We start from the raw sequence: 15,871 nt of genomic DNA, 5'->3' as shown, positions 1-15,871 counted from the left end.
GAGTGACCATCAACAAACCCTCAACATGATCAGAACCACTTCACTCAGGTTCATTCACTGCAGTCCAGCTTGTATTTTCATATCACCTGATGAAGCAGCAGCGCTCCGAAAGCTCATGGTTCCAGATAAACCTGTTGGACTCTAACCTGGTGTTGTGAGACTTCTTACTATTTTCATATCATCAGTCCTTCTTCCCCACATCCCTCCACCAGGGGCGGCACGGTGGTTAGCACTGCTGCCTCACAGCACCAGGGACCCAGGTTCAATTTCCGGCTTGGGTTACTTTCTATGCAGAGTCTGCATGTTCTCCCCGTGACTGTGTGGGTTTTCTCCAGGTGCTCCGGTTTCTTCCCACTGTCCAAAAGACATGCTGGTTACGTGCATTGGCCATGCTAAATTCTCCCGCAGTGTACCCGAAAAGGTGCCGGAGTGTGGTGACTGGGGGATTTTAACAGTAATTTCATTGCAGTGTTAATGTAAGCCCACTTGTGACTAATAAAAAAAATACTTTTACTTTACCTTCGAATATTCAATCTTTCAAAGTTTATCTTATCCTCTGTGTCTTCAATTCTTCCGGGTTAATCATTGTAACAATTCTCTGTTTTGATTTGATTTATTATTGTCACATTTATTGGGATACAGTGAAAGTATTGTGTCTCAACAGCGTGCAAGAAAATAAATACTGTTCCTAGAGTACATAGCGGAGAAGGAAAGGCTGCAGAATATAATGTTGCACTTACAGATAGGGTGTAGAGAAAGATCTGTTTATTGTGGTAGGTCCATTCAAAAGTCTGATGGTGGCAGGGAAGAAGCTGTTCTTGAGTCCGCTAGTACATGATCTCACCTTTAAAAAAATGATCTCAACTTTAAACTTTAACTTGGCTTTACATGTCCAGATTCAGCACCAACCCAGTATTAAATTATAACCATAACCTTTTCTTCATGGGATAGGAAATTCTGAATTTAAGAAACATAGAACACTACAGCACAAAACAGGCCCTTCGGCCCCACAAGTTGTGCCAAACATATCCCTACCTTTTAGGCCTACCTATAACGCTCCATCCTATTAAGTCCCATGTACTCATCCAGGAGTCTCTTAAAAGACCCTATTGAGTTTGCCTCCACCACCACTGACGGCAGCCGATTCCACTCGCCCACCACCCTCTGTGTGAAAAACTTCCCCCTAACATAGAGTGCACTCTACACCAGCATCCCCCACGAGGATGGCATTGCTGCAACGGCCTCAGTACTCAATGCCGTCAACTGCCAGTTTCCAGATGCAATTTTACAACTCATCCGCTTCATCCTGGACCACAATATCTTCACCTTCAACAAGCAGTTCTTCATCCAGACACACGGAACAGCCCTGGGGACAAAATACGCACCTCAATATGCCAACATCTTCATGCACAGGTTCGAACAAGACTTCTTCACCGCACAGGACCTTCAGCCGATGCTATACACTAGACACATCGATGACATTTTCTTCCTTTGGAGTCATAGTGAGCAATCACTGAAACAACTATATGATGACATCAACAAGTTCCATCCCACCATCTGACTCACCATGGACTACTCTCCGGAATCGGTTGCATTCTTGGACACACGCATCTCCATTAAGGACGGTCACCTCAGCACCTCACTGTACCGCAAGCCCACGGATAACCTCATGATGCTCCACTTCTCCAGCTTCCACCCTAAACACGTAAAAGAAGCCATCCCCTACGGACAAGCCCTCCGAATACACAGGATCTGCTTGGATGAGGAGGATCGCAACAGGCACCTCCAGACGCTGAAAGATGCCCTCATAAGAACAGGATATGGTGCTCGACTCATCGATCAACAGTTCCGACGCGCCACAGCGAAAAACCGCACGGAGCTCCTCAGAAGACAAACACGGGACACGGTGGACAGAGTACCCTTCGTCGTCCAGTACTTCCCCGGAGCGGAGAAGCTACGGCATCTCCTCCGGAGCCTTCAACATGTCATTGATGAAGACGAACATCTCGCCAAGGCCATCCCCACACCCCCACTTCTTGCCTTCAAACAACCACGCAACCTCAAACAGACCATTGTCCGCAGCAAACTACCCAGCCTTCAGGAGAACAGTGACCATGACACCACACAACCCTGCCACAGCAACCTCTGCAAGACGTGCCGGATCATCGACACGGATGCCATCATCTCACGTGAGAACACCATCCACCAGGTACACGGTACCTACTCTTGCAACTCAGCCAATGTTGTCTACCTGATACGCTGAAGGAAAGGATGTCTCGAGGCATGGTACATTGGGGAAACCATGCAGACGCTACGACAACGGATGAATGAACACCACTCGACAATCACCAGGCAAGACTGTTCTCTTCCTGTGGAGGAGCACTTCAGCAGTGACGGGCATTCAGCCTTGGATCTTCAGGTAAGCGTTCTCCAAGGCGGCCTTCATGACACACGACAGCGCAGAGTCGCTGAGCAGAAACTGATAGCCAAGTTCCGCACACATGAGGACGGCCTAAACCGGGATGTTGGATTTATGTCACATTATCAGTAACCCCCACAGCTTTCCCCCTGATCTTGCAGAATCTTACTAGCTGTTCTGTCTGGAGACAATACACATCTCTTTAACCTGTGTTTAATGTTCCCTCCACCCACATTGTCTGTACCTTTAAGACCTGGCTGGCTGTAGAGATTTGCATTCTAATTAGTATTCTGTAACTTGATTTCTGTGTCTCTGTGCACTGTTGGAGAACAGATATCCACTCCATCTGACGAAGGGGCAGCGCTCCGAAAGCTTATGGTATTTGCAAATAAACCTGTTGGACTTTAACCTGGTGTTGTGAGACTTCTTACTGTGCTTACCCCAGTCTAACGCCAGCATCTCCACATCATGATATAAACCCCACAGTCACTGACACCAATCTCCTCCTATCTGATTATAATGTTGCCCCACATTCTCAGAAAGAATATACACAAGTTTGTTATTTCGATTGGACCTTTTCCATTCCTGAGCTGAGGGGATTTCTGTACCAGACGGGAGGGGTAACATTTGGAGCCTCTCAATTATCCATCAATTCCCATTCCCCTTCTTTCTGGTGGATAATGGAGGTGTCACTGTGTGTAATGTGCAGGTAAGTAAGAATTGTCAGCAAGGATTAATCAGCATTTTTTAATTGGAGATGTTCATCAGTGGAACCTCTTAGGCATTTGTAGAGTTTGAACCAAAGATCAATTTAGGATTCAAGTAAAAGTTTAATACTTGTGCCAAAATAATTGCTGGTGGAATTCTCTGAATTCAGGGGAATGACCATAGACACATATTCTGAAAGGGAGACTGCAGGCCCAAGAATCAGCCAATTATGGTTGGTAACATCAGATAAAGAAACCTGAATTGTCAGAATGAAATGGTTCAGTACTGGGCATTGTGAATGCCAGCAACATCAGTGGAATGCAAACCCTTCAGTCACTTGTGAACTTGCTGGTGTGTCAGCAGGTGGGCTAGCTGACTGAATCCCCTCTCACACACTGAACAGGTGAATGGCTTCTCCCGGGTGTGAATTCGCTGGTGTGTCAGAAGGTTGGATGAAGTTGTGAACCCTTTCTCACACATGGAACAAATGAATGGCCTCTTGCCAGTGTGAACGCGCTGGTGTGTCAGAAGGTTTGATGAATTAGTGAATCTCTTCTCACACACAGAGCAGGTGAATGGCCTCTCCCCAGTGTGAACTCGCTGGTGTGTCAGCAGCTGGGATAACTGAGTGAATCCCCTCCCACAAACAGGACAGGTGAATGGCTTCTCCCCAGTGTGAACTCGCTGGTGTACCAGTAGCTCGGAGGACTGCGCAAATCCCTTCCCACACACACAACAGGGGAATGGTCTCTCCCCTGTGTGAAATCGCTGGTGTCTCAGCAGAGTGGTTGACTGAGTGAATCCCTTCCCGCATATGGAACAGGTGAATGGCTTTTCTCCAGTGTGACTGCGTCGATGAATTTCCAGCAGGGACGGGTATTTGAATCCTTTTCCACAATCCCCACATTTACACGGTTTCTCCATGGTGCTGGTGTCCTTGTTTCTCTCCACGTTGGATGGTGAGTTCAAGCCTCGTCCACAAAACACATGTACAGATTCTCCCTGGTTCAAATGTTGCAATTTTTCATAGGCTTTGCGATTGGTTAAAACAATCCTCCTTCCACATTCAAAGGCCAATGATACTCACACTCCGATTCATTGAGTATCAGATGTTCATGTGATGTTTGGTTTGCATTTCTCATCTCCAAATCCTCTTCTTCTAATAACCTGATAAGTGAGTTGAAAAAGTCATCATTGTCAGAACAAGATAGAAATTCAGAACAGACAATTCTCATTTGGTGGAATATTTTCTGCTATAATTCCCCAAAATGACTGATCCTGAATTGACGCTCAGTTGATTTTTTTTCTCCACAAATCCTCATATCTAGGAAATGGAGCTTACAAAAGTAACCAGCGTCCGTCAAGGATAGAAACTCTGAACAGACAATTCTAGTTTAAAGTTTATTTATTGTCACAAGTAGTCTTACATTAACACTGAAATTAAGTTACTGTGACAATCCCCTAGTCGCCACACAATCCCCTAGTGCCTGTTTTGGGTACACAGAGAGAATTTAGCATGGCCAATGCAGACTGTGGGAGGGAACCGGAGCACCCGGAGAAAACCCATCCAGACACGGGGAGAGTGCGCAAGCTCCACACAGACAGTGACCCAAGCAGGGAATCAAACCCGGATCCCTCATGCTGTGAGGCAGAGGTGCTTATCACGTTGCCATTTTCCACTCTTGTTCCTCCAAATCTGTAAATCCCCGTCCCACACACTCTTCTTCCTCTCTCGGCTGAAATCCAAATAAAGTTTTGGATATTTCTTTCCAGATCCTTTTAACACATTTCAAAACTGGAGATAATTTCATTCATGACTTTTGTCGAAACATGAATCTGAATCACCCAGAATAACAGACGGTTAACCTTGTGTTCCAAACTGTGTGTGTGGAGATTTTCTCAGAGGAGCCTCAGTCACCATCACTGAGCCTAACTTTAAATTGCAGATTTTATGAGTTGAATGGATTTGAAGCCCTGTCCCCAGAACATTGTGCTGACTCTCTGAATTACTAATGCAGTGGCATTGCCACTTGGTCAGTGTGTCCCCTTGTTGGTTGTGGGGAGAAGCCGGAAGGGAGGAATAGTGAGTGGGGAATGTTGATTGTTTCACATTGGGCATTTGGAATCCCCCAGCCCAGACACTGACCTCTCACCTCACAATGCACCAGTGAATGATTGACGGCGGCTCCGGACCAATAGGAGGAGAAAGGGCGGGGCTGGAGGAAGGGACGCGAACAGCTGGTCCTCCAACCAGGAGGGGCGAGGCTGGGCTGTGAGTGACGCATGCGCAGTGTGATTAATGGCGATGGACAGACGGTTCTTGTCGGATCCACAATGAATTAAAGAATGACAATGGCGGAACCGGAGGGAGCGATGGATCAGGCTGGGGGAGGTGTTGGCGAGCCTTCATAAACGTGATTTATAAACCGCAAATCCTTGAAAAAGAATTACCGATATCCGGGGATGGTCCCGGCCCTTTGCACAGAGCAGGGCCGCAGCTTTCTCCCAGTTACAGACCCGGGTTAACCGCCGCCATGTTTATCGGGCACTGGCAGGAAGGCGCATGCGCGATCGCCATTTTTATCGGGGGCATTTTGAGCAGGGCGCATGCGCAACCGACATGTTTGTTGAAGGCATTTGAAATTCTTCCCAGTGACAGAATGTGAACAACTTGTCCATCAAACAGCTTCACTCTTTCACTTCCAACTTCTTACTGATGAGAAAACAACAATATCAGGGCAGTGACAATTATTTATATCCATATTGTGTCTTTAACAAAATAAACTAGTCCCAGACATTTTACAGAAACGTTACAAAGTGACACTTGACACAGCCATTTGATTTAATTTATTATTGTCGCATATACTGGGATACAGTGAAAATTATTGTTTTTGTGTGCTATACAGACAAAGCATACCGTACATAGAGTACATAGGGGAGAAGGAAAAGAGAGGGTGCAGAATATAGTGTTGCAATCACAACATGCAGAGAACGGTTAGGTGCATTGACACAAAGAGGCTCTGGAGTGTGGCGGCGAGGGGAATTTCACAGTAACTTCATTGCAGTGTTAATGTAAGCCTACTTGTGACTAATAAATAAATAAACTTTAACTTTAAAGATCAGAACGAGAGTGAAATATAGAATTAGAGGGCATTCTGGGGACAGCTTGCAAGCCATGCTAAATTCTCCCTCAGTGTACCCAAACAGGTGCCAGAATGTGCTGACTCGGGGATTTTCACAGTAACTTCATTGCAGTGTTAAGGTAAGGCTACCTGTGACACTAATGAATAAACTTATGTCAACTCGCTTTGGCGCCATTTTGTTTAGGTCAGGCAACCAAAGGTTTGGTCAAAGAGTTATCTTTTAAAGCAAGCAGAGGTGGTTGGCAAGCAGAGGGGTTTTACAAAGAAATTCCAGAGCTTGTGGCCCAGGCAACTAAAAGAATGGTCAGCAATGGAGGAACAATTAAATTGAGGAATGTTCAAGAGGCTGGAATATGATGAGTGCAGTGATCTCAGAGCGGAGTGTAGCAAAGGGATCTGTAACTATTTTCTATTATTTTCTTATTAATTACTAATTCTTAAACATCGCTACACAATTATATTGAAATCTCTACTATTATCATTTATTTTCCCCCAACACTAACATGACCAGCAGCAATTATTCCCCATCCCCAGTTACCTGAGTGAAGATGATGTATTATTTTCTTGAACCACTGCAGTTGGTGTGGTGAAGATGCTCTCACAGTGCTGTTAGATAAAGTATTACAGGTTATTCACCCAGTGTTGATGAACAGTTATATCTCCAAATCAACAACAGCAAAATGTAAAGTGATGTTGAGAGCAGTAGATATTTAGGGAGGAAATTCCACAGCCTGGGGCCTGGGTAACTGAAAAATGGCCAACACTTACATAGTGATTCAAATCAGGAATGTTCAAGTGACCGGAATGAGATGAGTTGCAAAGGTCTTAAAGGTTGTTTAGATGGAGGAGATTACAGAGATAAGGATGATCACGGCCATGCTAGTATTCTTAGAGATAGGATGTATGCGCATTTAGAAAGGAATAAACTCATTAACGATAGTCAGCATGGTTTTGTGAGAGGGAGGTCATGCCTCACTAACCTGGTGGTGTTTTTTGAAGAAGTGACCAAAATGGTTGACGAAGGAAGGGCCGTGGATGTTGTCTATATGGACTTTAGTAAAGCGTTTGACAAAGTCCCTCATGGTAGGCTAGTGAAAAAGGTTGGATCTCATGGGATAAAGGGGGAGGTGGCTAGATGGGTGGAGAACTGGCTTGGTCATAGAAGACAGAGGGTGGTAGTGGAAGGGTCTTTTTCCGGCTGGAGGCCTGTGACTAGTGGTGTACCGCAGGGCTCTGTATTGGGACCTCTGCTGTTTGTGATTTATATAAATGATCTGGAAGAAGGAGTAACTGGGGTGATCAGTAAGTTTGCGGACGACACAAAACTGGCAGGACTTGCAGATAGTGAGGAACATTGTCAGAGGCTACAGAAGGATATAGATAGGCTGGAAATTTGGGCAAGGAAATGACAGATGGAGTTCAATCCTGATAAATGCGAAGTGATGCATTTTGGTGGGAATAATGTAGGGAGGAGCTACACGATAAATGGAAGAACCATAAAGGGTGTAGAGACGCAGAGGGACCTGGGTGTGCAAGTCCACAGATCTTTGAAGGTGACGTCACAGGTCGAGAAGGTGGTGAAGAAGGCATATGGCATGCTTGCCTTTATAGGACGGGGCATAGAGTATAAAAGTTGGGGTCTGATGTTGCAGATGTATAGAACGTTGGTTCGGCCGCATTTGGAGTACTGCGTCCAGTTCTGGTCGCCACACTACCAGAAGGACGTGGAGGCTTTGGAGAGAGTACAGAGGAGGTTTACCAGGATGTTGCCTGGTATGGAGGGGCTTGGTTATGAGGAGAGATTGGGGAAACTGGGGTTGTTCTCCTTGGAAAGACGGAGGATGAGGGGAGACTTAATAGAGGTGTATAAAATTATGAAAGGCATAGATAGGGTGAACGGTGGGAAGCTTTTCCCCGGGTCGGTGGTGACGTTCACGAGGGGTCATAGGTTCAAGGTGAAGGGGGGGAGGTTTAACACAGATATCAGAAGGACATATTTTACACAGAGGGTCGTGGGGGCCTGGAATGTGTTGCCGGGCAAGGTGGTGGAGGCGGACACACTGGGAACGTTTAAGACTTATCTAGACAGCTATATGAACGGAGTGGGAATGGAGGGATACAAAAGAGTGGTCTAGTTTGGACCAGGGAGCGGCGCGGGCTAATTGTTCTTTGTTTCTCGTTTCAAGGCTTCATTCTATGATCATCTTGCTGGTGCCAGTACAGAGCGAGACTGCGGATAGTTGGGAACCTGTCTCGGGGGCAGGGAATTCAGATGGTGTTCGTAAAGCAGAAGTGGAAATGAATAGGGTTGGGAAGCATTTTCTGATCAGGGCCAGTGTGATCTCCTGGACTCGTTTCGATCGCCTCAGGGGGTCGGAGAGGAATTTCCCAGATTTTTTTTCCCCATATTGGCCCTGGGGTTTTCACTCTGGGTTTTCGCCTCTCCCTGGAGATCACATGGTCTGGAATGGGGGGGTGGGGGTGAGTTAATAGGTTGTGATGAACAAAGCATCGTAGCTGTGAGGGACAGCTCGGTGGATAGGATATTAGGATGTAGATAGGCTGGAAAATTGGGCGGGGATCCTGGATTCAGGATTCAATCCTGGACTGGGGAGCGGCGCGGGCTTGGAGGGCCGAAGGGCCTGTTCCTGTGCTGTATTGTTCTTTGTTCTTGTTGTTCTAGTAAACAAGGATGAGAATTTTAAAATTGAGATGATTATTCACCGAGAGCGTTTACAGGCCAGTGAGCACAGGGGTGATGGGTGAACAAGACGGTGTGAGTAAGCACATGGGCAGCAGAGTTCAGGATGACCTCAAGCTTGCAGGGAGGCTGAAAGTGGGAGTGTGTGAGGAGAGTTAAGTCTCAAAGTAACAAAGGAATGGATGAGAGTTTCAACAGCAGATAACCAGAGACCAGGGCAGAATCAACCAATGATACTGAGGCGGGCTCGCTGATGATGCCAATTGTGGTTCAAGAGATAAATGCAGTCACAGCAGGGAGAAACCGTAGAAATGCAAGGACTGTGGGAAAGGATTTGAATGTCCACTTAGGCTGGAAACTCATCGGCGCAGTCACACTGGGGAGAGGCCGTTCACCTGGTCCACGTGTGGGAAGGGATTCACTCAGTCATTCACTATGATGGCAAACCAACATAGTCACACTGGAGAGAGGCTGTTCACCTGCCCCAAATGTGGGAAGGGATTCACTCAGTCATCCCACTTGCTGACACACCAGAGAGTTCACACTGGGGAGAGACCATTCACCTGCTCTGAATGAGGGAAAGGATTCATTCAGTCATCTCACCTGCACAAACACCAACGTAGTCACACTGAGGAGAGGCCATTTACCTGCTTTGACTGTGGGAAGGGATTCACTCAGTCATCCCATCTGCAGAAACACCACGAGATCACCCTAGGGAGGGACCATTCACCTGCTCTGTGTGTGCGAAGGGATTCACTCAGTCATCTGACTTGCTGTTGCACCAGCAAATTCACTCTGGGGAGAGACCATTCATCTGTTCCCAATGTGGGAAGGGATTAATTCCATCATCTCACCTGCAGACACACCAACGAGTTCACATTGATGGGAGACCTTTTAAATTGTGGACAATGTTATAAAAGCTCTGGGGAACTGATGTAGCATCAACGTGTTCACTCTGATCAGAAACTGTTCAGGTGCTCTCACTGTGGGACTGGGTTCAGGCAATCATCTGTCCTCCTTGTACACCAGTGAATTCACACTAGGGAGAGGCCGTTCATCTGTTCTGACTGTGGGAAGGGATTCGCTCAGTCATCTGACCTGTTAACACACCAACAAATTCACACTGGAGAGAAACCATTCACTTGCCTCAAGTGTGAGATGGGATTTATTAATTCAACCAACCTGCTGAGACACCAGAAGGTTCACACTGTGAGAGAGACCTTTCTTATCATCCGAGTGAGGGAAGAAATTCACTCAGTTATCCTTTAAACACCCATATGTTCACACCAACTGGAGAACCTGTAAATGCAAAGTCTCCAGGAATTGCCATATAGGTTGCCAGGAACTGATGTCCCATCAATGTGTTCTCACTGATGAGGTGTTCTCACTGTGGGATTGGGTTCACTATTCATCTCAACTCACCAACGTAGTCACACTGGGGAGAGGCCATTTACCTGCTTTGACTGTGGGAAGGGATTCACTCAGTCATCCCATCTGCAGAAACACCAGTGAGATCACATTGGGGAGAGACCGTTCACCTGCTCTGTGTGTGCGAAGGGATTCACCCAGTCATCTGACTTGCTGTTGCACCAGCAAATTCACTCTGGGGAGAGACCATTCATCTGTTCCCAATGTGGGAAGGGATTCATTCCGTCATCTCACCTGCAGACACACCAATGAGTTCACATTGATGGTAGACCTTTTAAATTGTGGACACCATCAAATTTACACTGGCGAGAGGTTGTGCACCTGGTGTGAATGTGGAACGGGTTTGCTTATTTAATCCCATGTCTTGATTCATCAGTGAGTTCTCAACTAACTACAGTGTTGGAGTTTGTTGTTAATCACATCCAGGACTGAACTGGAGTCTGTTTTTGCTGATGTTAATAAACTCCAGCCCAGTTATAGTTAATATTCCTTCATGCCCTCTCAGGCTCATTTCACTCATGAGACTCTCATTCTGCTTCATGCACCCTATTCCCACTGAGCTACTGATCACTCAACCTCATCATGTTTACTGATACTGTTAACAGTCTCTCTCTCTCTATACATATTGTCCTTCTCTCTTTCAAATCTGCCATCATTACCCACCCCCCTCAATAAAATCAACTCTGAAATCCAATCTCCTTAGAAATTTGTACCCCATCTCTAACCACCCCTTCTTCTGCAAAGTCCCTGTCACCTCTTAAATCCATGTCCATCTTTTCTGGAACTCCATATTTGAATCCCCCTAAATGTGGTGGATGCTGGGAAATTTACTGTTGCACCAGCACCATTTACTGTTGGTGTGTTAGCAGGTCAGATGACTGAGCAAATCCCTTCCCACAGTCAGAACAGGTGAACGGCCTCTCCCTAGTGTGAATTCACTGGTGTACAAGGAGGACAGATGATTGCCTGAACCCAGTCCCACAGTGAGAGCACCTGAACAGTTTCTGATCAGAGTGAACACGTTGATGATACATCAGTTCCCCGGAGCCTTTATAACATTGTCCACAATCCGGACATTTAAAAGGTCTCCCATCAATGTGAACTCGTTGGTGTGTCTGCAGGTGAGATGACGGAATGAATCCCTTCCCACATTGAGTACAGATGAATGGTCTCTCCCCAGAGTGAATTTGCTGGTGCACCAGTCAGTAAATTCAAGGAGGAGTTAGACAGATTTTTAATTGTAATGGGTTGAAGAGTTATGGGGAGAAGGCAGGAAAATTGGGATGAGGAACATATCAGGCATGATCGAATGGCGGAGCAGACTTGGTGGGCCAAATGGCCCAATTCTGCTCCTATATTTTATGAACTAATGAACTCCAATAACATTTCTGTTTCGGCACAATATCAGAATAGCTCTTATCAAACTCATAAATTACATCCTCTGCGAATGTGACAATGGTAAACTTCCCTTCATTGCCCTTCCCAGCCAGTCTCAAATCTTTGACACCATTGACCAAACCATCCTCCTTCAATGTCTCACCACTGTTGGTAAGCTGAGTGGGGCTGCAGATTTCCGATTTCCCTTCTTGTCTATCAACTTGTAAGAAGTCTAACAACACCAGGTTAAAGTCCAATTTAGCAGGTTGAACTATAACCTGATGTTGTTAGACTTCTTACTGTGTTTACCCCAGTCCAACGCCGGCATCTCCACATCATATCAACTTGTAGCCAGAGAATCACCTGAAGGAATTGTGAGTATTTGAGTTATATTTTCACAGACTCACTCATTGGGTAAGTGACGAGGTGTCATTGAACTTTGAAAGAAAAATGTTCCCTTGTCACACTCACAGTGACTGTATCTTGTACACCAGCCCATCTGGATAAGATTAACAAAAATAAATAAAATATTATAGTCCAGAATGCAAACTCATGGTGGTAAAAACAGTCTGCTAATTACAATTAAAATGCAACACATTGCATGACAACGCTGTTACTTTGTTACAGACCTAATGACACAGATTCATTGCCAATATTGGCCAACAGCTCCATTGTTGCAGAATGCAGATGATACATACGAAGAAGTTGGCCATTCAGCCACTCGAGCCTGTTTCACTGTTCAATATAATCATGACTGATCAGATAATAACCTCAAATCAACATCCCGTCTGCCCACAGTAACCTATCACACCCTTGCTAACCAATAGCATATCCACCTCTGCCTTCAAAATAATGAGACTTTGCTTTCACAGCCTTCTCAAGAAATGAGTCCCAAAGATTTATGTTGCCCCAAGTGAAAGCATTTCACCTCATCTTTGTTTTATTGGGTGACCCTTTATTTTTAAGCAGTGACCTCTATTTCTAGATTCTCCAAAAAGAGGAAACATCCTCTCCACGTCTACATTCTCAACACCCCTTAGAATATGAAGAGATTCCCCTCTCACTCCTCTAAACTACAGCAGATACAAGTCTAGCCTGTCTAACTTTTCAGCATAAGACAACCCACCCATTCCAGGCATTAGTCTGGTAAACATCTGAAATTCCTCCATATATATTCTTTAAACTACATTTTTCCTTAAATAATATAACCAACACTGTACACATTACTCCAAACATGGTCTTACCAGTGTAATTGAAGCATAAACTTTTGTATTTAATTCCTCTCACAATACATGATAACATTCTAAAAGCTATTCTAATTACTTGCTGGACCTGCATACTAGTGTTTGTGATTCGTGCACTGGAACACCCAAATCCCCCTGCACCTCAGAGCACTGAAATCTCTCCAAGGCAAAATGAACAATTTCACATTTTCCCAGATTATAGTCTATTATAGCTCGATCTTTGCCCACTCACTTCATCCATCTATATGTTTTTGTTGCCTCCTTCTGTCCTCTTCACCACTTACCTTCACACTTACTTTTGTGTTATCAACAAATTTGGCAACAATCCCATCCAGACTTTCATCCGAATCATTTTTATCAATTGTAAAAAGTTAAGGCTGCATCACTGATCCCTCTGGCACACCTCTCATTAGATGCTGCTACAGCACATTGGCTCAGTGGTTAGCACTACTGCCTCACAGTGTCAGGGACCATAGTTTGAATCCAGCCTCGGGTCGTGTGGTTGTTTTCACGTTCTCCCTGTGTCTGCGTGGGTTTCCTCTGGGTGCTCTGGTTTCCTCCCTACTCCAAAGATATGCAGGTTAGGTGGATTGGCCATGCTAAATTGTCCCTTAGTGTCCCAAGACATATAGTTTAGGGAGATTAGCGGGGTAAATATGTGGGGTTATGGAGATAGGACTTGGGTGGTATGCTTTGTCGGAGACTCAATGGGCCGAATGGCGCCTTTGATTCTTTGAACCTGCAAAAGACTCATTCATGCCAACACTGAGCTTCCTGTTAGCCAGCCAAAAACTATCCAGACCAGTATTTTCTCCCCTATCTGTGATGGTAGGAGAAATACATTGATACTTCTGATTATGCTATCCATATGTAAACAGAATCTCACCTTCACTTCTCCAGATTTAGGGAAAGATTATCCGATACTGGGTCTCGAATGGCAGCAGGATTACCCACAGTCCCGTGCGCCTCAGAAAGCGCTCAACATCGGCGGGTTGTGCGTGTGGCTGGCGCATGCTCGGAGGGAGCTGGTCTCTTTGAAGTTGTTTGTGAGAAGTGGCCGGAAGTGGCCGAAGTGAGAGTGGAGAATGTTCACTGTAAACCCCGCCCCTTCAAGCCTGACCTTTCACCTGGCACCTCACAATGCCCGGGGACTGATTGACGGCAGCTCCGAACCAATAGAAAGAGAGGAGAGTGAACGGCTGGTCCTCAAACCAATCGGAGTGAATGAGGGGGCGGGGCTGTGACTGAAGCATGCGCAGTGCGGGTGTTGAGCTGCAAGACCTCTTCAGAAATTCCATCCTGTATTTCCAGTGAAAAGTTTCCTAAACTCCTTTTACAGGGAGTGAGAAAGGGAGGATTTACAGATGGGAAAGTCAGAGCAAACATCACATCAGGTTAGAATAGAATCATAAAATCCGACTGTGCAGAAAGAGGTCATTCGGCCCACCGAGTCTGCATCGACCACAATCCCACCCAGGCCATATCCCCATAACCCCATGTGTTTACCCTCCCTAATCCCCCTGACAACAAGAGACAATTTAGCATGGCCAATCCACCTAACCTGCATATCTTTGGACTGTGGGAGGAAACCGGAGGACCCGGAGAAAACCCATGCAGACGGGGTACACACTCCACAAAGACAGTGACCCAAGCTGAGAATTGAACCCCAGTCCCTGGCGCTGTGAGGCAGCAGTGCTAACCACTGTGCCACAGTGCCGCCCACAAAGTTTAAAGGCGTTTCCACCCTGCTGAGCACAGCAGATTCACGTGGGAGAGACCATACATCTATTCCGTATGTGGCAAGGGATTCACTCAGTCCTCGGGACTTTGCACACACACCAGGGAATCCTCACTGTGGAGAAAGCATTCAGCAGCTGGTTCTGACAGTCACTCTTCATCAGGACCTGAATATCATTGGTCTTGAATGTGGAAGGAGAAATGTTTGTTCTGCCTGTGGGGAAAGATTTAGAACATCAGTGTGACTGGAAAAATGCTGAGACACACACATCCCTGTGAGAGTGTTCCAGTGAACTGACCATGGAAAGAGCTTTAACCAGTTACCGTCTGAAAAAAACACCACAGCATTCACAGCGAGGAGAAACTGTACTCGTGTTCTGTGTGTGAATGAGGCTTCAACTGATCATCAAACCAAGAGAGACACAAGGTCCCTGGCACCATGGAGAAAACGTGGAAATGTGGGGACTGTGGGAAGGGATTCAATTATCCATCCCAGCTGGAAATTCATCGACGCAGCCACACTGGGGAGAGACCGTTCACCTGCTCAGTATGTAGAAAAGGATTCACTCAGACAACCAAACTCATTTTACACCAGCGAATCCACACTGAGGACAGGCCATTCAGCTGCACTCAATGTGGAACAAAGTTTAAATGCACTTCCACCCTGCTGAGGCACCAGCAGATTCACAGTGGGGATAGACCATACATCTGCTCTGTATGTGGCAAGGGATTCACTCAGTCTTCGGGACTTTGCACACACCAGAGAATTCACACTGTGGAGAAGGCATTCAGTTGTACTTCCTGTGGAAAGAGGTTCAGGCAGTCATCTGAGCTCGATGAACACCAGCAAATTCACACTGGGGAGAGGCCATTCATCTGCTCTGTGTGTGGGAAGGGATTCACTCGGTCATCCCACCTTCTAAGACACCAGCGAGTTCACACTGAGGAGAAACCATTCAGCTGTACTTCCTGTGGAAAGAGGTTCAGGCAGTCATCTGACCTCAAAGCACATCAGCAAGTTCACACTGGGGAGAGGCCATTCATCTGCTCTGAGTGTGGAAAGGCATTCACACGGTCATCCCACCTGCTGACACACCAGCACATTCATAAGTGA

At 46.0% G+C, this 15,871-nt stretch overlaps 2 protein-coding genes and 1 pseudogene across 2 annotated transcripts in view; 1 reads left to right on the top strand and 2 right to left on the bottom strand.

Moving 5' to 3' along the window:
- The window catches only part of LOC144483893 (uncharacterized), an 18,761-nt gene extending 13,098 nt beyond the window's left edge, over positions 1 to 5,663 (bottom strand). Inside the window, exons 1-2 of the mRNA XM_078202473.1 lie at positions 5,645 to 5,663; positions 3,465 to 4,014 (exon numbers count right to left, since the gene is read on the bottom strand). Of these exons, the coding sequence (XP_078058599.1) occupies positions 3,465 to 4,014; positions 5,645 to 5,663 (569 nt within the window). The remainder of the gene's footprint in view (positions 1 to 3,464; positions 4,015 to 5,644) is intronic.
- The window catches only part of LOC144483888 (uncharacterized), a 435,358-nt gene that overhangs the window by 322,531 nt on the left and 96,956 nt on the right, over positions 1 to 15,871 (bottom strand). The gene's annotated exons all lie outside the window — the stretch shown is intronic.
- Positions 5,662 to 15,871, top strand: LOC144483892 (uncharacterized; annotated as a pseudogene).

The sequence above is a fragment of the Mustelus asterias genome, unplaced genomic scaffold, assembly GCF_964213995.1.
Source record: "Mustelus asterias unplaced genomic scaffold, sMusAst1.hap1.1 HAP1_SCAFFOLD_84, whole genome shotgun sequence".
Classification (NCBI taxonomy): domain Eukaryota; kingdom Metazoa; phylum Chordata; class Chondrichthyes; order Carcharhiniformes; family Triakidae; genus Mustelus; species Mustelus asterias.
The sequence above is the reverse complement of the archived record's forward strand: the minus strand, read 5'-3'. Positions and strand labels throughout refer to the sequence as shown.